At 39.1% G+C, this 25,664-nt stretch overlaps 3 protein-coding genes across 4 annotated transcripts; all 3 read right to left on the bottom strand.

Annotated features, from left to right (window-relative positions):
• Positions 1-723: 723 nt before the first annotated feature.
• LOC104436272 (calcineurin-binding protein 1) lies at positions 724-13,931 on the bottom strand. Of its 2 annotated transcripts, XM_010048999.3 has the most exons (19): positions 13,670-13,931; positions 13,484-13,558; positions 12,849-12,968; positions 12,728-12,768; positions 11,767-11,978; positions 9,722-11,622; positions 8,108-8,323; positions 7,324-7,953; positions 6,973-7,208; positions 6,677-6,887; positions 6,385-6,540; positions 5,453-5,610; positions 5,161-5,353; positions 4,653-5,044; positions 3,970-4,150; positions 3,331-3,557; positions 2,230-2,893; positions 1,962-2,040; positions 724-1,227 (listed from the first exon to the last, which is right to left on the bottom strand). In XM_010048999.3, the coding sequence occupies exons 1-19, from the start codon at positions 13,670-13,672 to the stop codon at positions 947-949; spliced, it is 5,976 nt and encodes a 1,991-aa protein (XP_010047301.1). In that variant the 5' UTR covers positions 13,673-13,931; the 3' UTR covers positions 724-946. The 2 variants fall into 2 exon arrangements, with proteins under 2 accessions (XP_010047301.1, XP_010047302.1); XM_010049000.3 differs by lacking the exons at positions 13,484-13,558; positions 13,670-13,931 and having other exon boundaries at positions 11,767-11,985; positions 12,849-12,944.
• Positions 13,932-17,245: 3,314 nt separating this feature from the next.
• On the bottom strand, positions 17,246-18,179 carry LOC104436271 (oleosin 1). The gene has a single exon (XM_010048998.3). The coding sequence runs from the start codon at positions 18,150-18,152 to the stop codon at positions 17,478-17,480; it is 675 nt and encodes a 224-aa protein (XP_010047300.3). The 5' UTR covers positions 18,153-18,179; the 3' UTR covers positions 17,246-17,477.
• A 458-nt stretch (positions 18,180-18,637) lies between these two features.
• LOC104436270 (ATP-dependent 6-phosphofructokinase 6) lies at positions 18,638-25,000 on the bottom strand. The gene is made up of 13 exons (XM_010048996.3): positions 24,616-25,000; positions 23,456-23,502; positions 23,316-23,355; positions 22,931-22,993; positions 22,709-22,846; positions 21,965-22,123; positions 21,784-21,837; positions 20,493-20,561; positions 20,277-20,406; positions 19,854-20,110; positions 19,650-19,698; positions 19,382-19,536; positions 18,638-19,157 (listed from the first exon to the last, which is right to left on the bottom strand). Exons 1-13 carry the CDS (start codon positions 24,715-24,717, stop codon positions 18,957-18,959), a joined length of 1,464 nt encoding a protein of 487 aa, XP_010047298.2. The 5' UTR covers positions 24,718-25,000; the 3' UTR covers positions 18,638-18,956.
• Positions 25,001-25,664: the final 664 nt, after the last annotated feature.

The raw sequence follows: 25,664 nt of genomic DNA, 5'->3' as shown, positions 1-25,664 counted from the left end.
AAAAAGAAAAACTTAGTCTTATCTTCTTGTTTTATTCTCACTTCCTGTGATACATAATTCACCCTCAACTTTTTTTTCTCTACTCTTCCGACACGTCTAACACACAACTCCAAAATGTAAATTGCTTGTTTTTTTTTCTAAGTTTTATGGATTATTAGAATATAGTTGAATTTATCCAATTAAATGATAAATGATGATTAATATTTTTAGTGTAAATTCATTTTAGTTGTTTTTTAATTATTTATTAATATATGAATTTGAATTAAATTAATTTGATTGAAATAATCATAAAAATGATAATTTATTATGTATATATAAAAATATATATTCAATATATTATATATTCCAATATGTCGAAATTTTCTACTTTTTGAGAAACGATATTTTAATTACTTAGCCAATCAACATGCTCAAATTGCTAGCCATCGGTTCTCAAATTCTCATAATCGCCAAAACTCTAGTAGAAAAGGAATCTCTAAGCAACAATTTTGGACCTTTTGGTTTTCTATCTACCGCTCTCGTAGCAATTTATAATAAGGAATCAAGATGCTGTTAAATTTCTATCGACCATAGTCTTCTCCAACAACAAATTCGTAGTATGATTCGACAATGCTAAGAATTTTCTTGCTCAGTTTCCCAGATTTGGCCAGGATGAATTACTGGAGAAGTCTGTCCCTTCAGAAGGGAAGATGATATTTCACAGGAAACCAAAAGGGCAGATCCTTCCTAAAATTTCTTTCCTTATTTTCACCGAGAACGTTGATAACACATACAACTTTTTACCCCTTTGCTTTCTCTAATTCAGAATATACAAGGGAAAGACCAGGAGAGATTAAGGATTGCCTAGAGAAAAAAGAAAAAAGAATAAAAGGAGAGCAAAGAAGGGATCGATACATGCAAACTTCTTCTTCCAACCCAAGATGTTACGGCAGTCTGATGCTAAAAGTCAGCCATCATTGGGACCTTCTCCTTCATGTGCTTTGGAAGTGTCCTTGTCCGCAACCGAGCTATTCTGACATTGCTGCAGTGGGGGAGCGACAGATAAACTCTTTTTACTCTCGTTAGGATGAACCTGTAGATTTGCGCTATTTCTGTCTCGATCTTCTTCGTGGGATAACGCGGCACTCTTTTCTTCAGCAGCTGAACTCGTGGCGCTTGCAGAAGCAGGAGCTCCCACTTCACCACCTGCTGGACAAGGGTTCGAGGTCACTCCATCTTTAGCTCCACCTAAAGACATCAAATTATTTCCACAGGAGTTAGCAAAGGAGACAAGTGATCTCAGACAGCTTCAAGAGGAGAATGGTTTTCAATTAATGCTTTCAATCAAGAGTAGAACTAGCTACCTCAACTGGTTGGACCAAGAACCAGAGTTTGTTCAGGCCAAATTCAGAATAGAGTGGATTTAAATGATTGAAGCAAAAAAATTTAAACAACTGGAGAAGTGTTCATCAGAAGAAAATAAACCACTGGAGAAATAACAAATGAAACAACAATTTAAGCCGTTTGTTTTGCAAAAAAATGAAGAATTTAGAAAACATTTTCTTAAAAATTATCACTTGTATTGCTTGCAAAAATGAATAAACGAAACATATTTCTATCGTCTACAAAAATGATTTAAGCATAAATTGTTCTCAATAATGAAACTATTTTCATCAACTAATAATTTTTGTGACAAGAGACATGCTCTAATACTTTAATTTCTCATATTTTCTAATATTTTTGTGCATACAAAAAGATTCCTCTCCAAATGTTATGCGAAATAAAATAAACTAAAATTAAACAAGGTCCAACACATCTAGCCGCTTTTCCTGACATAGCAGGCTTTAAAAGCCAGCATCCAACACATAGAAGCATCTTAATGCTGCAAAATTTTTGTTCCAAGTGAGCCTGAATTAATTTCATTTGCAGCTTCCAAGGAAAAAAAGAGAACAAGCAAACAAAAATGTGGTAAAAAATACTACCTGGGCATGCGATGCTGGTGTTAGTTACAGTTGCAGTTGATGCTGTTGGGGAGGGCCCAACTGTTTTTTTCATCTTTGGCTACATGACACAACAATAAAATTTTCAGTCATTACTTAGCTTCAATTACTCCACAGAAAACACACACACACACACACACACAGCCCCTAAAGAGGAAAAGGCAAGGACTATCAGAGAGAATTGCAATTTCCCTCCTTCCAAATCATCACACTTGAGTAAAATGATATGAAAAGATTATTTCTCCCTTACCTTAACATTTTCTTCACAGTACTTTACAACAGCTGAAACACTGGCATAACGGCCTTGCAACAGTGTGTAGGCCCACAAAAGAAGCTTTCTGGGAATGCTAACATCAAGAATTTCAACCCCTTCAGTTGCCGTTTGAGATTGTATTCCGCGTATCAACTGATATGGCACTAGATAAAGATTCACAACTGACGGAAGTGTTATGGAGGAGCTTTCCCGGTAGAAGTTGTATGAGCATCTAAGAAGATCTCTTGCAGTGTCCAGATTTTCATCTGCAGCTTTCTTTAATATAGTATTCTTAACCTTAGACAATACCGGGCCCCATCTTATCTCTAGATGCTTCAACTGGCTTGCATCCTCAAACGAAGGATTCCACAACTCACTAGTCTGTAGATCTACACAAAGGAACTGGCTGTTTTCTATCCCATTATCTGTCTGATGAAGATCCTGGATATCAGATGAAATCCCAGGTTCTAAAGGCGTGATCACTGCCAAACCAATGATAAGAGATCGACACCAAGCGATAGAAGCATGCCTGCAGACTTTTGCACAATTACTGTTTGACAACTTGGGATTTTTAAAACGCTTCCGCACCTTCTCATTGATAGCTTCAATACTTTCAAGCTTGCCATTTCTCTCAAGTGAATTTATATATTGGTGGAGATACCTACACCAAACGTTAGGACAAGTGCATTAAGTACAAATAGCAAACAGAAGACTCAGAACCAGTATTTATTGATACGACAAAAAAAGTTGGGAGGGGGGAGGGCTGCCATTGGACCACGCACCAGAATGACTGAAATTTAGAGACAACCAAACAGAAATTCTACAGTTGTTCATAATGATTGTAATGTATTGGTCATTAACAGATTAATATCACTATGTACAAAATCGATGATTTACATGTGTTTCAGCACATAGAATGGACTCATCTGACAGAGTCATACTGAACTAGCAGCTAATTGACCTTGTAATTGAGAAGGATTTCATAAATAACCAATTCTTTTAACGACAAACCTTTGCCTATTAAAGCAGCTAAATTTTAAAGTACAGGCCTTAATTCTGAAATACACAATATATCTTCCTGCATAAAGCATGACTTACCCATATAGACTGCCTTCCGACACTTCTGAGCCTTTCAATTCAGGCAAACTGCAAACATCAGGCCACAGATTCCCCTGTTCCATGAACAAACCAAACAGCTTTTCCAGAAGATGCTCAGAAGTGTTTGTCCCAGAGTTTAGGCTGTCAGCCTGGAGCCTTGATGCTATTATGGCCTTAATATACCTTCCAAGTGCAACTGGAACTAGATCCTCAATGCATAAGCAGAACTGCAAGAAATATCAAAGCAGTCCAGGTACAAAACAAGAAAGCCAAATGTCAGGATCAACAGAGAAGAATTATGAGGATAATTTCAGTTGTAGTAGAAACTAAAAATGCTGAACAATCAACGTATCAATTTAATGATTCCAAATGTTCAGTGAACATGAAATGGATAGAACCAAGTATTATTTAGCAGAAACTGGCTTAACCAGAAAACAACTAGAGAGAGATACTATGCTTGAATCCAATTATGAAATTATCTCCACCAGTATTGTCAATCAAAATTTTTCTTAGCTAAATTCAAGAAATTTGCGACATACTGTAAAACATTCATGTTCACCATTCAAGCACTCAGTGATGCTCATACAATACATTCTGAAGGAGAGAGTTCAAAGCATAATGTTGAAACTTGACTTTTACCCTTTTATCAGCCCTAATAGATACAAAAGCCTTGTCAAGCGTGCAGATATCTTTAGACTCCTCCAATAGCTTCAGATAAAACAGCAAATATTTCCGGATGCATGTAATGAACTTTCTCGAGCTTTCTGGTAAATTAACCTCAAGGGATTTCTTGTTAGCAGCAACACCAGGGGTTCTGCGTCTGGTAAACACAAACAACCGGAATAAGAGAAACAAACCACAAAAGAAACCAGAAATCAATTAGAAAAAATGATGGCAGATACAGAACATCGGGAGGTACTTTCCTTTATCATTCAAGAATAATGAAGAAACTAACCATAGCATGCATTTGAATAAATTATAACTTCATCATAAACCATCCTTAAAAATTCTAAGGGTCTTAGCTAACCAATGTATGACTATAATGAAAATCTCCTAATATCACCAACAACCGAATCCCCCAATCTCTATCCAAGACTTATCTAATCATAAGCCGCCAGCATATTCTCTGTGCTCCTGAACTACTATCATAGTGCCTCTATCCAAATATCCGCCCAGAAATTATTGTGAGAAAAGAAAAATGAAATTTACAGCATTTCCCTTGTTTTACTGATCTCAAAATCGAAGGAGAAGAAAAACCCCCAATTTTCTCATGTTTAATATACTAGCCATTGTAATACGTATAGCGAGAAGCAGAGTAATACCTTCCTTTTTTAACCATCCCATCAATCTCCCACATATTAAATGTAAATGCAGAGCGAGATGACTTAAAACAAAAGGACAGCTCATCTCTTGCCCTTTCCAGATCACCAGTTTTGCCTCTTCTGTATAACCCTTGAGCAAGCATATATCTGGCCTTATGAAAATGTTTAAGATCCCCCTCAATACAGGTTTCAAGTGCGGAGAGACAGTCACTGTAAAGCATGTTCCAGGCATCTTCCATCTGGCGCAATTCCTCAGGCTTCCTCTCTGGATTCATTTGACAACTGATTCCTATAATATTCACCAGAGGATTGTAAACTTCAGGACCAACTTTCCCAAGAATATCCGTTACTTCATTCCTTGTTGACTGATTGAAGGAGTACGATGAAATAACCTGAGATGAAAACAAATGGTCGGTGTAAAAAATGGTTAATCTTTAAGTAGATGTAGCTGAAATAGAAAACTTGTTAAAATAAAGAATCTAGGCGATCGAATTAACAAAGAACAGACCTTTAAGTACTCTAAATTCTGGTGTCCATGTTTACAAAGCAACTTTAACCGTGAAGTGTGCATCCTGTATACCGGATCAACTGCCAAGGAATTCAAAGCAATAGCCTTATCATAATATGATAACGACCTCTCAGGTGCATATCCAAGCTTTTCACAGAGTTTCCCCATGTAGAATGCATGTGACCAATCCTGTCTGCAGCAGGCAGCCAAAGCGTCATTATAATGATGATGATTGAATCTAAAGCTAAAGTAGAATCCTCATAAAGAATCTTAGGGAGGCAAGCAGTATTACTTATTTACAAATGCTTTCCTAAAATGTTCCATTGAATTCTCGCAAAATTTTGTCCATGCTGCATCCTTTGTGGGCAGAGCAGATCGCTGATCGAAGAGTGGGACCACATTTTGAAGGCTATCATAGTATACTAGTGCCAATAATTCATGAATCTCACACTGAAATCCAAGGGAGAAAAAATGGGGATCAATAGTATTTCATCAAAAGAACTACTGCAAAAAAAGAAGCAAAATAGTCATATCACATCGAGAAGTTAAAACTCGATATGAAGTCCATGTTAACAATATGCCACCATAAGGCACGCTACCTTGAGAGACTGAGAATCTCAAATTACTCATGATAAGATGTTAGAGCCACTCTTGTGATTCAAATACTAACTAAATTGAGAACCCAATCTACTCTATATCAAGTGTCAATCTCATTGCAGCCATTCTCCATGGTCCCCATTACACCCAGCCTTAGGAGAATCAATCAGTAGCACTCATGGATGTGCAATTTCTGCCATCAGTGGTATCACCAAATGTAGCAGATGAAAGTAATTCAACACAATTAAGTCCTAAAGAATGCATTGCAAAAAATCTATTAAGTCACTTTAGTCAGACACTTCATGTACATGAGCTTTTAAAATTTTCTGTCGATTCAGAAAAAAAAAAAAAAAAAAAAAAAACCACAGGAGCAGATACAAGGACAGAAACCACAAACAGCACAGTCAGACACCCTTCATGTACATGAGCTTCATATAATTTGCTCCTGATTCAAAAAGACCCACAGGAGCAGATACTAGGACACAAACCACAAACAAAAGTACACTACTCTATTCAAGAAACATTGTAAGAGAAACGGTATGTATCATACTGATATGATTAGAAGATAAAATAAAATTCTGCCACCGCTAACATATACTGTTTAAGGAAGCTGGTAAAAATAAGAACCTGCTGATCTGGTGTTTTTGCTAGAGCCAAACTCATTAGAAGGCACCGCCTACTTCTTCTTCGACTTGTTTCTACTCTTTGTGGTAAAGCAGCAATTTTCCTCCATCCCAAAACATTTATATGCTTACTGCCATCATTCAGCAACAAATCTACCTCCTGTTTGGATGAAGAAAAAGAGATTTCCTTCAGAAATATCACCATGACTAGGAAGATTACAACTTCAACAGAAGGGGTTCAATATTAGTGTGCATAAGTTGTAACTAGTTCAGCCTACTACATTAATAAATTTTACCTCATCGTATATATTCGCTAGTCGTTGCCAACTCTCAAAGCGTAAAGGATTGTATAACAAATCGAACTTAAAAAAGTTCGCATTTTGCTGTACAAATTCTTCACCTTCCTTTGTAAGAACAAAGCCTGGCCACTTATCAGATGCACTCATTTCCTCGGATTGAGCCATGAAAAAGTACAAGTTCCGATAAACATCAAGATATGGTTCAGAGCTGCAATGAGCAATCATTCATTAACGCAATTAATTCTAACATAAGAGATCGAAATACAACTAAGCCAAAAGATAAAACGCATCACCTTCCTACAACCGATTTCTTGTACTGCTTGAGGCCTCCCGTGGGTGAAAATATCATCTTTGTCATGGTTTGAAGGAACCCGTCAGATCCAGCTTCTCCTGAGAGTTTATCTTCACATAGATCAGTATCATCCAGAAATCTATCTATTGGATTTCCATCCAACACATTTCCTGGAGGTTGTGGGAAGTGTTTGCGTATAGCTCTTAAGACTCTGCGAAGCTTGACTAATCCAGTTTTCTGCCACAAAAACATGCACAGTCAAACAGAAGATTCAAAGACAGTGTAATTGATGTGCACTTTCTCCAGGAAGCAAAAATTTTGCAAAGTAGGACTCAGAAACAAGTAAACTTACAGATGAGACCCTAGCAGAAGGTAGAATATACTGGAAAACATCAGCGCACTGCTCTTTGGTCTGATATTCTCCACGACTAGTATTTCTGTGCATGGCTAACTCATCTTCATAGCTTGAGTCACATCTAAGATTTAGACCATATAAGCAGAAGAAACACTGATCCAATGCCTGATCAATTTTCGACTCAAGTTCTTCTCTTTCTTCCTCACTTAGCTCATCCTGACATTCCCTTGATTGATGTTCCCCTCCTTCACTATTCTGATCACATTCATTGCCGCATACCTTTTGGTGTTCGACTTCTTGACTTTCATCATCAAGGGACGAAATGCTGTCAGAATTTACCCCCTTAGAAAAATCCTTTTCCAAAGAACTAGTTTCCCCGACTTCATCACGTGCAATTTCCAAATCTATTCCATCTGTTCGTCGGCAACTATCTTCAGAAAGCTGCATATTTTGTTGAGTATCTTCCCCATTTGTAGAGTGAAAACAGGATTTAAGCTTCATATCCAAGGCCAACAGATGCTTTATTGCAAATTTAAGAAATGTCCCTTCTTCACCTTCGCCACCTTCTCCCGCACAGCATATCCCATATTCAGCCAGCAAATCATGAATTGCCACAATCAATTCAACCTATAGCAATAAAATCAGAAGCATACAGTAAAACAGTCATCACATGAAAGAATGGACAATTACCAGGATTCAACCTTGTTGGAAAGTACACGAGGGGAATAACTAAAATTAACATATTAACTAAAGAAATTTAATGTTGATATTGATAACTCACTTGAGTTTTAACATCTGCACTACCATCCAGGTGTTGTAATTTGCAGAACGTAATGGCTGCATCAAGAAAGGCGCCTCTTTGCTTTTGTTCAGTCTGATCAACAGTCACAGACCCAGAAAATGTCCTACAGGAAAGTGTTCTTGCAACATTGCACATAGCTGCCAGCAACAAATACTGAATATCTCGAATGCTGCTCTTTAAAATGGCAACACCGTTCTGCAAGAGCATTAGATGGAATCATATGCGGCGTGAGGAAATTGTACACACAACTAGCTGAAAATGGATCGAAAAAGTCCTAACCCTATTGTATTGGTGCCAATTCAGTCTTAAACCTTTCAATTAGAGCAATTTAGTCCTAAAACTTTTTGCATTGTGTCAATTAAGTCCATCTGGCCAAATTAAGCCGAAAATCGCTAACGTGAATGCCCACAGTCCTACGTGGTGCAGTCGATATGTGGACATTTTAAATAATCTTTTATTTTCATTTTTTTCCTTTTTTTTCTTTTTGGCAATGGCTGCTCGGCCACAGGTCACGACGGGCGAGGGCCAGCACTCCCTTGCCTAGCTAGGCCAGGGCAACCCCGCCCGGCATCACCTAGGTGAGGGCCACCCTCATCATGGCAACAATGACAATTCAATAGAGTGGCCCTTGCCCAAGCAAGGCTCGATGTCATCACCAGATTTGGCAAGGGGGCCTTACTGGCGCTCACCTTCGCCAGCCATTGCCAAAAAGACAAGGGAAAAAGGAAAAAGAAAGGGGAAAAAAAGCGTAAAAAATTATTAAAAATTTCAAAATATTTATTTTAAAAAGTACATATTAACACAGACCAAGCCATGTAGGACAGCCCACATCAATAATTGACCAGATGGATTGAATTGGTATAAATACAAAAGATTTTTTTAGGACTAAATGGTCCAATTAAAAAGCTTTAAGACCTGAATTAATACAAATTCAATAGGTTTATAACTTTTTTGATACTTTTCCCCACAACTAGCTATAACAAAACAAGCATCAATATTGATTGATTTTAATCTATAAATAAGATAATAATGCCCTTTCTTTATTTTATTTCACAAATTTGTGGTGGAAAAGATAACAGCACACCATGCAAATCTAGCTTAAAGCGCCACCAGAGGATGGATAACTCACCACATTCATGATGCAAATCTTGCGCATGGCACAAAATCACAAGCATGATGTTTAGGAAGCAGTACTTTGTAAAGCTATAGTGCAAGGTTCTCTTTCCTAAATGTTAACTTTCTTAACTAAAGATGCCAAAGGTTAACAACACACCTCTGATATCACATATATCCAAGATGACAACACCAAACTTCAAGATCAAGGAACAATAGAGCTAAGATGTTTAAGAAAGAAATTTACACATTTTGACTAACCATTTTGTAAGCCGCAAACACTACTCCTTTGTTATTAAGAGAACTATATAAAAACATACTTCTTTATTTACTTAAGGATGCCCTCCATTGCGCAATGTTTCCAAAACAATCACAGTATATTGCAGTACATCTAACACATTTCATTCAAAGGAGGGGGGAACCACAATGCTAGCTGTACAAACTGCTCCTCTCTGTTAAGTCAAGTAAAAGCGAACTTACACAGTCTCCATCTTGATCAATGAATTCCCTGGCTTTTGACACGCATTGCGAAATTGCCTTTATTTCTTCAACAACCAAGCAATTCCAGTGCATGGTAAAACTTTCTTTTGACTCTGTTTCAGATGACGATTTTTGAAGAGACCCTGATTTTCTCTGGAAGAGTTTACTTGACAAATGAAGGTCATCTACACCAGCTGCTACCACTAGTATCTGCAGCTTCCGCTGATGAGATTTCAAAATGACCTCTATATCCATTGGTTTTGTGCTCTCACCAGCCTTAATCAATGTGTCTAGGGCCCGTAGCTCAACATGGGTCATCCCCTGACCATTTTCGCCAGTAGTGACTGACAAGGGTCCCAGGTCAATGTGAACATCTTCCGTACAGAAAACAAGTGGAACAAGCAGGTTAATGCAGTCAAGATATAGTTCTTTGTCAGTCACATCTTCCATTACTTTCTCTAGCAAAAGATCAACCTTTAGCATGTTAATCTCATAAACAAGCCTATCAACTGTCAGCTCTTTGATAGTCTTGCAGTGGGGCAAATGAATAGATGATTGAGCAATATTATTATCTTTCCTTAATAAAAGCGACAAGCACATAGAAAATTCTTCAAGAGCTTTAGCCTTGTTGCCTTCCAAGAGAGAGACCCGTCCACTTAACCAGAAGAACCTAATCCAAAAAGGACTGTTATTCTCTACTGGCGGACAAAATGGTACTATATCCTGATACTGAGACACATCAGAAGATAAGAGGTTGGAACCTTGAAAGCTTTCAGCTAAAGAAAAGCTCTTATCTCTTGATGCACTACGTGAATTTGAAGGATATTCCAAAGCCACCTTTTCGATTATCTTACAGAGTTGATAAGACGCATCAGAGACAAAATCAGAAAGCCCAGACTCCCCGGAAGAAGTTGAACCAATGTCATAGTAAAGTTCAGCAAGAAAAAGATTACATTCCAGGGTCCTGTCCTGGCCCCAGTGTCTTGTCAACTTCTCCAACTCCAAGAATTTAATACATGGATCCTGGTATGTCAGATTTCTAGTTGCAGCCACTTCCAATAGCAAGTGAGATACATGGTAAGCCCCATAATTATTTGAAGTTTCTTTCACAAATCTTGTAACATCATAGATCTCTGAATCCACTGTGGTGGAAGCCTCATGAGATACTGTAGAACAGCTAGCACAGCTATTAGAACCTTTATCATCTGATCCCACAATAAAAGGTTCTAAAAATTTAATGACTTCTGCAAGATTCTTACTAGTAGCAAAGTCTGATCCTTCCTTTCCTGGTTTACGACTCCTAAGAGTCACAAGACGAGTACTCCTCCTTTCTTGAGGTTGTTCCTCAAAATTACTCACTGCCTTGTCCTTGAAAATAATTGCTCTTTCCACATCAGAATCACTCTGAGACATACCTTCGGCAACTGAATTAGCATTATGCACTTCATTGTGCAAAGGCAGGATTACATTTTCCAAGTCGGAAGGCAGTTTAATATCTAAGCAAACATCCCCTGATCTAAGCTCCTTGTCATCCTTCTGAGAACCATAACCACTCAAAGGAGCTAAAATGTCCAGAAGACCACTAGCGACGGAGCTCCATGAAGCTTCCGCTAAAAGCAACTCCACTTTCTGATTCATCCTCTTGGCAGGAGCACCCATATCAGGATTGTCATCAGCTGCTTTTCGTTTATCAGGGAATTTGAGACGGACATGTTTTGGCTCCAGCTTATCAATACCTCGGGGAGCAAACGGGACCGTTTCTGTTTCTTCAATGGCACTTTTGACATGCAAAGCACGAGAATGCGATGGCCAATGCCTCAAAATCATCTCTCCCACAGAGAGGCAAGCAACCTCATCACCAATTGCTATAAGAACTTCCAGTAGCTTCTCCATGCAATTCCCTGAAATAGGATTTTCATATGTTTTCCAACTGTTAGGGTTAACAACACAGGTGACCATGAAGTGACTAAATAAGTTCAAACCAAAAAGGACCTGAAAGTAAAGTAGCAAACAGAAAAATCACCGTGGAAAAAACATGAACTTACAATTGTTGGGACTGCACAAAAGCCCTTGCTCAAATGCCCAACGTGAAATGCTTAGCAAGCCCATTGAACATGACAATGTACCAAGCTGGTTCCAGATAACAGAATCTTTGGCATCAATTTCTACAGCTTGAAGATAACAATGCAATGCTCTTTCATAATAAGCAGAACCTTGTTGAAGGAAGACTGTAGCAAGGTTCTTCAGAGCCAAAAATCTGCAAACTACAAAATTTATGCTCAAGAAAATACTCTAATTAAAATGCAAAAACTTTTCGAATCAGCCAGGAAATTCATTGCTAATGCAAGCATCACCGGAAATCATTTTCATAGTAAAACGGAGCACAAAACGGTAGGACATGTTGCTTGCCAGTAATTTGGGATATATAAATTCTTGCTATGAAAAATCAGCAAGTTACAACATGTGGAGACATTAGGAAAGGAGCATTAACCCAAGTGCTTAAGCTGTTAGGAAAACAGTCTACCGATGCATTCCAAGAACAACATTTCCTCTATCAGATAAACTACGCATCACTTTCAAAACATGTGGGCTGGAATCATGTTCATTCAGTCAATAGAAATTGCAAATATCTAAGAACTTGTTCAAGAAGTTGATCGCATCCAACTAATTGTGGTTTTCCTGATTTTATCATGTCGTGAATCCCTGCCAGTAATAAATTGATCAGCACTTCAAACTTAAAGGTAATTTGTGAAATGCAATTGCCTTTATAGTGCATCAACTGCATATGTTCAACAAAGAAGCTTTATTTTGGCATGTCTTTATTCTGTATCAACCTAAATCAGAAGAACACGACTTTCATCCCACAGCTTCTAGATAAGACCACAAACTACAAAGGATACACTAAAATCCCAAAAAGTTATTTTGGCACGTCTCCAAGACTACATCAAAACAGGCTTAACCCTATAATTTGAAGTTGAAATGAAGTAGAGCCTGTGTGCATAAAACCTGAGCTGCAAAAGATGACCATCACTAGCACCAGCATTTACCTGAAAAAAAAAAAGCAAAAGAAGAAATCAGCAACGACAAGAGTTGCATCAACTGCAAATCTTCAAGAAAGAAGCCTTACTTGAGCGCTTGATATGAGGGGATCCTTGAGGACGGTTTCCAGTAGTTCAGACGCCTTCTCATATTCCTTAGCATGTAATTTGAGAAGTCCATCATGATAAGTTTGTGAAATATGAAATTCCTGGGAAAAGGAGAGACAACAAAAGCTTAGATCAAGAACAGACCCGCCGCTTTGCATCTCAGAAATGCAATCTTTGATGCAATAACTTCTTCAGTTATTAATTGCGCCTCAACGCTGTTCATAGTCGCTTCTGACTTCAACATACACACATTCTCTCTCGGCAAGCATTTCTGCCGAACAAAATATGTCCATGCTCTAGCCATGTTTCACAGTGCAAACCCTCTCTGGAGGCTCTTCCTTATCAGCCAATGTCGCACTCCGCAACTCTACACAACATTCAAAAGAACGAACGTTCTCCAACGCAATGCACGACAGAGCGAAACCGAACCCACTCGACTCGCAATTTACTCCCGAATCGGGAGAAACGGGATAAACCCATCGGCTCAAGACTCGGACCGGGATAACCCAACGAGGCGACGAATCGCACGGCGTCGTCAATCAAGGACTTCGCCAGTGGAGGGACGGGGGAGGGGAGAACAAGACCTAAATTCGGCACCGTTTCGAGAGGGACGTACCTGGGCTTCCTTGGAGGGCGCCAGCGGCTCCCATTGCCCCCTGGAATCCGTGTCATTGATGGCGGAGATCGAGAACTGAGAATCGCAACAGGCAAACAGCGAAGAAATCAACATCGCAATTCAAGTAAAAATGGGGGACGGACAGAACAGCCGCCGCCCCGGCATCCGTAGAAAAGATCGTCGTACCATCTCGAGCTCTTCCGACGATTCCTCCGAGCTTCTTCGCCGCGCGACTGCGCTGGACCGTGTCGACTTCTTGCTGCGACAAGAACAGAGTCAGCGGGGCGCGAGTTCTGGAGTTCGGTTGAGACGTCGGTGGAGTGAACCGGGCGAGGACGAGGAGGTCTGCGGCGGACGAGCGGAGAGACGTTTCCTTTTTCTCCGTCGGGATAGTGCGGCGGGGGAGCGGGGAGGGAGCGGCGTCGTTTTGGGGGCGGAGAAAGGGGCGGCAAAGAAGTGGGGCACCAAAAAGGAAAGTTCGAGCCAAAAGGAAGCAAACGATAAGTCGTGTGATCCGCTGCTGATCTAGCCAATCATGGCCCAACGGCCCACTAGATGGATGGATTAACAAATGGTGCGTTTAATATTTCTATTTAAAAATTATTTCAATGCAAAAGAAAAAAATATTTTCTTGCCTTAGAATAATTTTGAATAAAAAACGCGTTTAGAATTGCTTAGAAATATAAAAAAATAAAAACACATTTGGTTAAATTTATATAATTTTTTATTTCTTTTAATTTTTAATATTTTTATTTTATTTTTCTATTTTCTTTCTTATTTTCTTTTTCTTTTTTTTTTTTTTTTTTTTTTTCTTTTTTTTTTTTTTTCTTCTTTTGGCTCTGGTCGTCGACCTCGGTCATGGCCGACGAGGGCCAAAGCAATGCCGAGCCTCGTCGGCCGGGCGAGTTGGCCTCGCCGGATCTAGGCGAGATCGAGCTCGCCTAGCCGGCGCGAGGTTGGCCTCGCCACACCTAGCGATGGCCCAATGACGCCAAGCCTCGCCGAGGCCGGCGACACTCCGACGAGGTCGCCGGTCCTCAACGGCGTCGCAATCGCCGACCATGGCCAAGCCGACGATCGGCCAAAGAAAAAAAGAAAGAAAAAGAAGAAGAAGAGAAAAAGAAAAAAGAGAGAAAAAAGTGTTCCGAAACAAAAAAAAAAAAATTTGTTTCTTATTTCGTTCTAAATGTATTTCGTGAACAAAAATAATTTTAGAACAAAAACGCAAATAAACACGTTTATGTTTCTTTTTTGTTCCCAGGAACAAAAAAACAGAAAAATTGTTTAAAAACAGAAAAAAGAAATCAAAACAAACGCACCTAAGTATCCATAGATGTCGAATTTTAATTATTAATGATATATGATATATGGTATTCTCTTTATTTTTGGTCATACGAAAAGTGACCACCGGAATTCAAATTGGTTTTATTTGTAACTTAAATTAAGAGTGATGTGACTAAATTGTTAGAATTCACATACTAAAAAGGTACTAAATGATATGCCATTTTAGTTAATGAGTCTTGTAATTATTTTAGTTGATGGGTCAAGTCCTATCACGTATCACCGATCCTAAAGACACCACGGATTCGAGCGCACCTTGTTAGCCACAGTTAAACACCAACGCCGATAAGAGGAAGAGAATTTGGCCATGTTCGATCCGATGACGCCAATTTGCCAGCTTGAAGGGAAGAAAAACGTTACTGTTTTTCTACTTTTGTTGGAGAGAGAGCGAGGGAGAGGGACGTACGTACGTTGAATGCCAAAAGGTACGTTCTCCCTCTCTCTCCTTTATATACGTCCCTCTAAAATACAAACGTACTCTTTTGTAAATTGTATAGACATGGGCTTTTAGGCCCAACATGGGCAGACGGGCCTTAAGCCCATCATTAAAAACCATCAAGTCTATTTAAGCGCTCAACAAAATCTGCCATGTTATTTAGTAAACTTGTTGAGCACTAGCAATGAATAATTATATAGAAACATTATGTTACTAAACATTCAATTTATTAAAATAATTGAAATTAATCATGAATGAAAATAGTATTGAAAACCGGAAAGATACAAATATTTTGAGATTTAAAATAGTTTTATGGAATCTGTCATTGGAGATAAAAGATTTGAAGTCTAATATTAAAACACTTTCGATATTGTGTAGAATTATTTGCTTACGCATTTGTCCATGGAATGTAAATAATTAAGGGCACTTTGAGAAGAGAAGAAAACAATATATCCCCTAGAAGCACAAGTCACGTTTGCTTCACATGCTAATGTTGAGTCTTGCCATTTCTAACATCACTCATGAATCATTTATGAGGCATGGGCATCGATAAGATTTAGACTAAATCTTAATCCAACTCATTCATTGACAGCATAAATTAACATATCCACTTGATCTTCCCAGGGCATAAGTTCAGAACAAACTCTTAGTGTGGAGTCACGAAAAGAAATTTCAATCCCAAAATTTAGATTGATTGTGTCTACCGAGAACAATGGATTACAAAATTAGATGATCAAAGGTGAAAACCAATATAGTGCGAAAAAAGCTAGAAAAGGAAATAAATGCTCGCAAAAGGAGCTAAACAGATGCCAAGATGGATTTGAGGCCGAAAATTGGCTCCCTCGGTTGGCAATGGGCAACCGAAATGTGGGCTTGTTCATAACTCTACTTTTATAATACAGAGATTTATCGACTTAATCATAATTAAGGCGTGCGAATTTTCTAAAAGTTGAGCTACATTAACCAGACTCCCAATTTTTAAAGATGGATCAAAAAACTTACCGAAAGAAAAATAAAAAGGAAAAATTCCACTAAGAGTCTTAAACATTTGACCTAATATAAAATCAAATTCTAAACTTTGAATTTATGTAATCAAGTCCTAATTTGTTTTATTGAGTGCAATTTAGTCATTTCAGCGAGCTGATGTGGGATCGTGGCATAGCATTTTGTTGATATTCTTTATATAGGTAGCACTAACTGGGCAAATTGAATAATAAAAGATAAAAAAAAGTTAAAAGAATTGAGAGAAAAAGGGAGAAAAACAAAGAAAAAGCCAAAAAAATTTCCTAAAAGATCCAGAAGAGAAGTTAAAAGGGGATTGAGCAGTTGGAAGTGCCGTGGCCTCTAGAACCTCCGACACTTTCTCATTTTTTTTATTAAAATAATTTTATTAAAATAATTAAATATTAAACTACATTCATTTTATAACTTAAATTTTTAAAATAAAATAATTAACACTGATGTATTTAATAACTTTTAACTTTTCATTTAATAACTTTTAAATTTTTAAAATAATCAAATAATTTTCATTTAATATTTTTTGAAGCAATGCCTACAAAATTTTTATGAAGCGATGCCTACATAATTCTACGTATGCAAAACCAAAGGATCCATTTGTGCCTACATAATGAACCACGGAATGAACCTACAATTTTGATGTTCTAATAAGAAATTTAAGTATGACACCTTTGAGTCAAGTGCACACATACACATATTATATATATATATATATATATATATATATATATATATATTGAAATATATTGATTTTTAAGTATGACACTTTTGAGTCAAGTGATAGGATCGTACCAAACCTCAAAAGGAGGTATTTGTTTCGAAAAAAAAATCAAAAAGTACATTTCAATTTAGTTCATTTCGCATTAGTTCATTTTGCAAAAAATAGATGATGATCATGTTAAAATCATGTATTTTTCACGAGATAACCGGAGTCTTTAGAAATTTTTCTCCCATTTCAATTTACAGAATTTATTAACTTCAAAAAATTTATTCACGAGAAATTTTTTCACTGAAGAAAACGCATCCCAAGATTCCCAAGTCATTTATGCTAAACCACATTGTTCCTTGCATGCCATCAAAGGCTCAAAGCACCTCAGAAAAACACAACGCAAAAAAACGACAACCCCCCAACAGAAACGACAAGCCGTTCGTCTTCGTCCCAGAGCAGCACTGCAACTCAAGCCGTCACCCGCGCGCGCTCTACGCCGTGCCGGTCACCTCCTGCGCCTTGTGCTGCACGTACTGCCCGTACTCCTTCGCCTTCTCCTTCACGTCCCTCGCCGTGTCCGCGATCTTCGCCCTCGCGTACTCCACCTGCTCCTCCCCCGCCGGGTGCTTCCCGGCGAAGTACCTGTACATCCACGTCAGCGCCGTCGCCGCCGCCGCCCCGAAGCCGCCGGACGCCAGGAACCCCGCCGTTATCAGGGCCACCGCGATCCCCGCCGGCACGAGGATGGGGCTGAACAGCACCATGATCGGCGTCGCCACGATCAGCGCGAGCACCGTCCCCGTCAGGGTCAGGCCGGAGAGGACAAGCAGGGCGCCGCCGATCGTCGTCGCCGTCGCTACCTTCACCGCCTGCCGCGCCGGCGGGCCTCCCTGGTGCGCTACGTGGGTAACGTCCGTCCTGTGTCGCTGATCGGACATGGTGGCTCCGTCGGAAGCTCTTCCGCTCGCGAAGTTCGTCGAGGGAGGTTTCGCTCGATGCTCGAGGTGGGAGTGACGCCGATCGGTGGAGATCGGGACGAGAGGCTGGTCGCTATAAATAAAGGAGCCTGGGGAGTGACACGTGGCGAGATCGTGGCGTTGCGATGCGGGGTGTTGGTCGTCGGGGACACGGTTGGATCGCGTGGTGCGAGGAGAGCAGCTCTGCATGGATGAGAGTCGACGAGAGAGTGACACCTCGCCTCGTGCCCGGCGACGGGTGTCTGAGAAGAGGGAAAACGACAACGCGTAGCCGCACCGAGAAAAGAACCCTAAAATTTCTACACGAACATTTTCTGTTTCGGGACAGCATGCCTTCGAATATCTTGAAAGTTGCTGGGTAATTAAGAATGCAATGACATTTGATATTAGCTAAAGGAATTTTAAGAATTGAAAGAAATGCTACTACGTTTGTTTTGTAAAAAATAAATAATTTATGTTTTCTTATAAATGATCATTTATATACTTTATAAAAATAAATGAACACGGAATATTATGATTATTCATGAAAATATTTAAATATTTAAATATCAATTATTGATAATATTAAAAGTATTTTTATTGAATAATTAATTTAAACTGCACAAACTATCATTTTTTTAAAAATACTTTTTAAAAAATCGCTTAGAAACTACGCCGTCGACATAGAAAGCAAATTTTATAAACAAAAGCACTATTTCCATTGATGAGGATCAAGCCCTCGCAAACATCAAGCAAGAGGCTTCAAATATACATTGCAGACGAACAAAATGTACCGAGTCCCGGCAAATTATAGCTGGCAACGACAAGAGCAAAAGCACTAGTTATTCCTTCTCCATATCCCATCCCAGATTAGAAATACAATTTACAAACTGTGTGATTATGAGGGTGGACGACACATATAAGTCATATGAACAAGACATAGATAACTTCAACATACGATGCACAGCAAATAGTTGCAGGAGGCAAAGGAGAAGCCATCTTTCCATGTATGGGTTACAGAACGGCAGCAACGCCATTAGTGCCGGTTTTATCTTTGGAGTTCTCTCCATCCAGCGACGGCGTCGATGGCTCTTCCTCGTTATTGGCTTCAACATCTCTGGAGGAGCCCAAGAAGCTGGGCTGGTTGGTTGAAGAGAGAAGTCTCGCCCACATCCTGTCGGTCACGACAACCTTCTTCCGCCCCGCGGTCACGCGCTGTTGATACAAAACACAGTGCAGAATACAATGATGATGAGGGGGAAAATCATCAATTCAGTGTTATCACTATTCTATAATTATATTGAATCAAAGTAGAAAAAGGATACGAATCTAGCCAAGATGGCTTCCCATGTGCCTAGACATAAAGCAGTGGGGTGCTTCTTGAAATAATTGGATGTGGATGCACAACAGTACGAGGTACAAAATGTTGATCGACATACATGGAAAGGAATGTAGGCATGTCTCGCATTGACCGGTCCGACAGTGAAGCCCGAATATCCGGCCATCGCTCCATGAATTGCACTGTGGGCTAAAAGTGTGCAGTAATTATTGTCAGATGCATTGCTTGGAACAGCCCGGATCATGTAGGTAGGATCTGCCAAAACTCTATGGTAAGTTCAGATTTATTTCAGGGTTATCTAGCTAGGGCTCAGAAAGGATATAACAAAATAATAAAAGACAGAGAGGAAGAGAAGGTAGAGAAGCAACCTATGAATTTCAGGTTAATAGGCATCATGTCCTCAGTCGCAAAATGATCCTATATTCACGAGAAATTGATACATGGTGTCACAAAACAGGGGGGTTGAAATGATTTTGAAAAGAAAAAAAAGACAATATACTCAAGCATCTTGCATTGGTACAGTTGGCATCATAATTATCACCGCAGAACTATAGTACATGATCAAACAATACCTTTATTCTCTGAGATATCCATAAACCAAATTCCTTGCTTTCTAAACCCTCTAGCTGATTTCTGGTCTTCTGGTTCTGCGGGATTAAGCCCTCTGCTGCTCCTTCAGCTATCACAATAACCATGTGTCCATTTTCTTTAAGCCTTTTCTTAATATATTCCAAAAGGCCACCTTTTCCCTCAAGAAAAAATGGTGACTCTGGAATGAGGCAACAATCCACATCTCTGCTGGCTAGCGTAGCATACATAGCAATAAAACCTGCAAGATAAACCCCAACAAGATACTAAAAGAAAAGCTACGAAGAGAGGGCTGAAAAGTAAGAAATATTGTTGATATGACAAAGAAGCTGTGGATACACACTGGCTGCAAGATGAATGTGCAGAGACTAAAAATATAGAGTTTCAAAAAGGCATATGAGTCTCACCACTGTGACGTCCTATTAATTTCACCACTCCGATACCATTACAAAAACTTTCAGCTTCAACATGAGCAGCTTTAATCGCACGCTGAGCCTCCTCAACAGTAGTATCAAATCCAAAAGATTTGTCAATGACCTGAATAAATAAAGCAGATGATCCTAAAGTTAGGACAGAACAAGCTAGTCGTGCTGAACCCTCCAAAAGTTGTTGACAGCAAGTACCAGGATGTCATTGTCTATGGTTTTGGGGATCCCAGCAACAGCTACTTTGAGGCCACGGCGTCTCACTTCCTGACAAGAGAAGATGTCTACACTAGTGATTTATACCAGACAAAAGATGCATAAGTAAGCATTATACAATATGTACAGAGGTGGAGAATGCCCCACCATAAAGGGGGTGGATACAGAACATTCACATCAATGGCACTGATGTGAGTGTTAAATATGGGACTTTCAAATTTCGATAGTTAATGACATAGAGCTCTAACCATTATTTTAGGTTGATGGCACATTATAAACATAAGAGGACATGAAAGCAACCTTCATTATTAATCCACTGTTTCCCAAAGACACACTGCCTTTTTAGGTCTTCAAAAACTAAACTGGCGAAGGAGAAACTGGAAAAATACAGTTTTATCGACGAATGTTCGAAAGCATGTCACTTTTCTTAATTCTTATGTTTCTCCATGATTATTCACCCACAGGACGTGCTCCGTTCCAAAGTAAAACCCAAATACACCAGAAAGGCCATCTCGTCAATACCCCCATTTTCGGAAGAAAACCCAAAGATTAGCACAAACAAGCAAGCCTAATGGAGGGCCTAATAAATATTACTAGAAATGTACAGCATGTGATGCAAAATGAACATTAAAAGATCGTTTCCAGAATCAATGGGAAGTTTGCAGATTAAAAATACATTTCCTCAGTAGCTAAACAACTTGATACATATATTACATTTTACATTTCCAAAAAGCAAGTAATCTCATGGTTCTTTTCTCTGTATATACAGTTGGAGATTTGAAAGTCAGGTGTATTACAGATGGGAACAAAATGATCTTAAGGAGGGGACCTTCTCCTTAAGACCACTTTCAAAAAGTTGGAATGAAAAAGGCAGCCAAATCCAACCAATCCCGATTGCAAGTCTGGAACAGTATAGAGAAGGCGAGACTAGACTGTCTAAGCAAACTTTTTGACATGATCTTAAGAACCAAGCAAACGCTAGAGAAGCGGAGAGCAGTATTTCACCACATTTCTGTAAGAATAAAGAAGATTTGTAGAAATGTCCAAACTATCAAGGCAGTAAAGAATAAGTCGCATCACGGAATTCTAATTTGTACAAACCCCTAGTGAAGCATCAGCTAGGGCAAGAGACTCAAATTTGAAGAAACCAATGTGAATTTATGCAACAAATCATGCCATCTACTTATTGAGGATGTTGATCGAGACACTTGAGTCCAGCAGACAAATGGCAACACAAAATGCATAAATCACATCCTGCAATGCAGAACTCTACCTCACAAACTAATTCCGCTCCCTTTTGAGCTCCATCGCCTCCAATGATATAAACCTGGGCCATCATAAACAACAGTCACTTGAAGCATTCAAGGAAATCAAATAATCTTAAGTTCATTAAAAAAGGGGAAAAGGTTAAATGAACTCAAGAAAGGTAAAGGAACAGAATAAGTTGAACTGACCTGATTAATACCACGATCCTGAATGCTATCGACTATCTTTTTGTTATCATAGCCGCCTCGTGACGTCCCCAGGATGGTGCCTCCACGTTTATGTATGTTGTTGACAACTTTGGGTGATAAATCAATGAAATCTCTAGAATAGAAACCTTTGTACCCTCCCTAAATGTAGAAATCTTAAGATTGTCAATTAAGAATACCATATAATAAATAGCATAATTTGCATGCAAAAAAACTACGACATAGGGTATATGAAACTTCATCTGCAGGGTGATGTTAACAATGTCCATGTAGTAAATGTTGTCAATGCAGCGAGGATGTTTCTCTCCTGATATAAACAGCATGCAGGATCCTCAATTTGACCAAGAGATGTCCAAAGTGTGCTTGACATTTATAATCCATCAAGTACTGATGGTCCCAAAGCAAAGCATTTACTCTAAACCCAATCACTCCCCTAATCAATACAATTCCATTTCTACCATCTCTAGATTGCTTCTGCACATCAGGTAATATGAAGCTATGCAGCCGATATCTTCGTTCTCTAATGACTGACCAATTTCTAGTCCAATGACTTGCCACAAAAAACAGTTACTCATTTAAAGCAGAAAAAGGATCAGATATGCATAAATGGAAGGACTAAGGAGACGATCAAAAGGAATAACCTCGACATATATCATTTGATTGCAGCTGTCATATCTGGAAAATAAGTATAATCTGCTAGAAGCATGCAATGACATGATTACTCACCTCTATTCCCAGCACTTTGCTGACACCATACATGTGGTACAGGCCACACACAAGTTCCCTGATCACTGTGTTCACCCCCGGGCAAAGTCCCCCGCATGTCACAATACATGCACGTACTTCATCTGATTCAAAGTACACCTGACCAGCTCATACATTACAAATGAGGGGAGGGAAATGACTTATCACTTACAGCTCCAAGATAATTTGCAGTGTCATACATACCCTTTGGCGAGGTCCTGCACGTCGAAAATGAATCCCTCTTTGACTGCTCTTGTGAACAACAACCTGCCAAGTTTCAAGAAAGAGATTAGAATGAAAGGTCTAAAACTAGAAACTCAAGACTAATTGTTACATTTCTCTGCAAATCATCTATGGCTACAATCTGTTAAAACAACCGAGACCCAAATATACTGGTTGTCTAGCAGGAAGAGAAAACTTTCCAGTAGCTGTTGAGGACTGCTAACGCACCTAAAGAAGCAGAATATGATTTTCCCCAAAAGCCAGATCATAATCTTGAATTGGTACATAAATCATGCATGACCTATATGGAAAACAATTCATCTGAAGACTAAAGGTGCTTCAAATCCAATTAAATAGAAGAACTTACAGTTTGAGCAACACTGGCATCCACGTTCACAAAGTATTGCCTGGGATAGATAAGAATATGTACAGTCATAAGCCATGAAAATGAGTGAATTGTTAATAGGAAATTTCCACCAGATAAATAAACAAGAAACTCCCACTCACTTGACCACTGAATATGCAGGGTGGGACTGTAATGGATTGGGATATGTCTGCAATTCAAAATGGGGAGAAGTAGATTAAATTGGTATATAATGAAAGGGGGCTATGCTGAAGAATGCAATTCCACTAGGCCCATGGCTGTATTGCCATAAGCTCGTTAAGGGTACATTTGTTTCGTAGAAAATTAATGAGTTAGAAAATATTTTCCTAAAAAGAATCACTTGTATCTCTTACAAAAATGAAAGAAAGAAAAATATTTTCATTGTCCACAAAAATATTTAGACATAAATTGTTGTTGATAATAAAATTTCTCATTGACCTATTATTTGAAAAGATAAAAGCAATCATTAAAAAAAAAATGTTTTCTCAAACATTCAATTTCCATGAGATAAACCGAGCCTAAAATCCATGCATTATTCAGAAGAAGAATAGAAATATGTGTGAATACAGATATTGTCTAAGTTCAGTGGCAACTTCTAAACGTTCCTGAAAAGAAGCATCATTCCATCACCTTGGGAACTTTTTACTGTCCAGAAGCACTTGCTACTGCCATTTCATACAGTCATGCTCACTTGCCTAATTAAATTGAATATATGCCATAGCTTAGTTAGCCAGTGGGTACGTGATCTTCCAAAAGTCAGCATGTAATGTCTCAATTCCTCTCTAGATCTAACTTAATGCTGAACTGGACTGACTAGGATCATCACTCAATTCATCTTAACTACAGTGAACACTCGAAGCTACACAAGAGCTCTTTGCTTCCTCAGAGATCACTATGATTTCAATCCACCTTCATCGCCGGATAATAATTTCCGCCACAAGTTCCCCATCAATCTGATTTTTCAGTCAATTCAAACCAAAAGTTTGCAACCTTAGCAACTCAAGCACGCGGCGGACATAAGTTCGTTCTTCACAGGACACAAGCACCTAGACACCGCTAACACATGTACTTGGCGACGACTTTTCCCAAAGCCGATCGTCCAAAAACCATAGCCTCTACCGCATATCCATCCAGCACAAATCCTAATATTCACCCGGCGTACCCGTGACACACCCTGATGATATCAAACGATCCGAGAACGGGAGCGCCATAGCCATTAAATGCCATCGAAACGAGCTAACAGTAGAACTGAAGCATAATCCTCGACAGAGAAAGACGGTACCGAAATGCCGGCGATGTAATCGGACAGATGAGGCACGTCTTCGAGCACGTAACCGGCGTCGCCCTTGATCACCTTGAAACGCGAATCGTTCGAGGAATCCATCGACTCGAGATGCTCCAGAAGAAGTAAACTCCCTCTCTCCGTTTTCCGTTCAGGCTACCGATGGTCTCGAAGGCTATCGTTCGGTTCCCGATGTTCGACGAGCGACGGTGGATCAAAACGAACGGGAGAAGTCCATGGAAGCGAAGGTTTAAAGCCTCGGGAGGAAGTAGAGGCTCCGCCAGTGGACAGGGTGGTGCGAAGGGACGTGGAGAGGCATCGGAAATGGTTACTGCGGCGGCGCGCCGGCGGTTTCGAGGAGAAGACTGGTGGCGGCATTTTGATTTCTGCGACTGGTGGGTGGAGTACGCGGGGTTTTTAATATTTTATAGTTTTTGTATTATCCTTTCCAGGGAAAAGATTACCTCAATATAATTATTTTTAAGATTTAATGCGTTCATTAAAACTTTTGTAATTGATTTATTTAAAGAAAATTGTATCATTTCTGAAAAATGTTTTTCAAACTCTATTCTCCAGTATTAGATTGAAACTTGAAAAAGATCTAAAAAGCATTTTCTAATTGATTGGTAAAGAAAATATGATAGAGAAAATTATCAAAAAGTCGTATTTTTAATTATTATTTTATTTTATATATACTTTCTTCTTTTTCTTCATTAAGTAGTTGTCGTGCTTGATGATGAGCCATAGGCACACTCTAGCCTCGACCCATGAAGAAAAAAAAAATTGAAATAAAAAAATCAATTTTGTTTAAATTATTTTTTTAAGAACAAGCCTTTCATCAACCAATGACTTGAGTTCAAGCTTTGATGACCAGTGCACGACTTTTGTGGCATCGAGCTTGAGGGTCGGGATGAGAGCTTGAGCATCGAGGATTTGAGCACGACGTTTATAGACCAAGCTCGGGTGTCGGAGCATCAATGAGAGCACTAAGAGTTCAGGCCCAGCTCAATGGACCTAGGCATGCGTGTAGAGGTTTTAGGTCCACACAT

The sequence above is a fragment of the Eucalyptus grandis genome, chromosome 3 (genome assembly GCF_016545825.1).
Source record: "Eucalyptus grandis isolate ANBG69807.140 chromosome 3, ASM1654582v1, whole genome shotgun sequence".
Lineage (NCBI taxonomy): Eukaryota > Viridiplantae > Streptophyta > Magnoliopsida > Myrtales > Myrtaceae > Eucalyptus > Eucalyptus grandis.
This window is presented reverse-complemented; position numbering and strand designations above follow the sequence as displayed.

Coding starts and splice junctions, on each gene's coding strand:
- LOC104436272 (XM_010048999.3), bottom strand. Junction 8,324..9,721: donor TTGATCAAGATGGAGACTGT/GTAAGTTCGCTT, acceptor ATGCTCTTGCAG/AACGGTGTTGCCATTTTAAA. Junction 2,041..2,229: donor ACTGTGAAGAAAATGTTAAG/GTAAGGGAGAAA, acceptor TGTGTCATGTAG/CCAAAGATGAAAAAAACAGT.
- LOC104436271 (XM_010048998.3), bottom strand. CDS start 18,152: ATGCAGAGCTGCTCTCCTCGCACCACGCGATCCAACCGTGTCCCCGAC.
- LOC104436270 (XM_010048996.3), bottom strand. CDS start 24,717: ATGGATTCCTCGAACGATTCGCGTTTCAAGGTGATCAAGGGCGACGCC. Junction 23,503..24,615: donor ATTACATCGCCGGCATTTCG/GTACCGTCTTTC, acceptor TTTGAATTGCAG/ACATATCCCAATCCATTACA. Junction 19,537..19,649: donor TATTAACCTGAAATTCATAG/GTTGCTTCTCTA, acceptor GAGTTTTGGCAG/ATCCTACCTACATGATCCGG.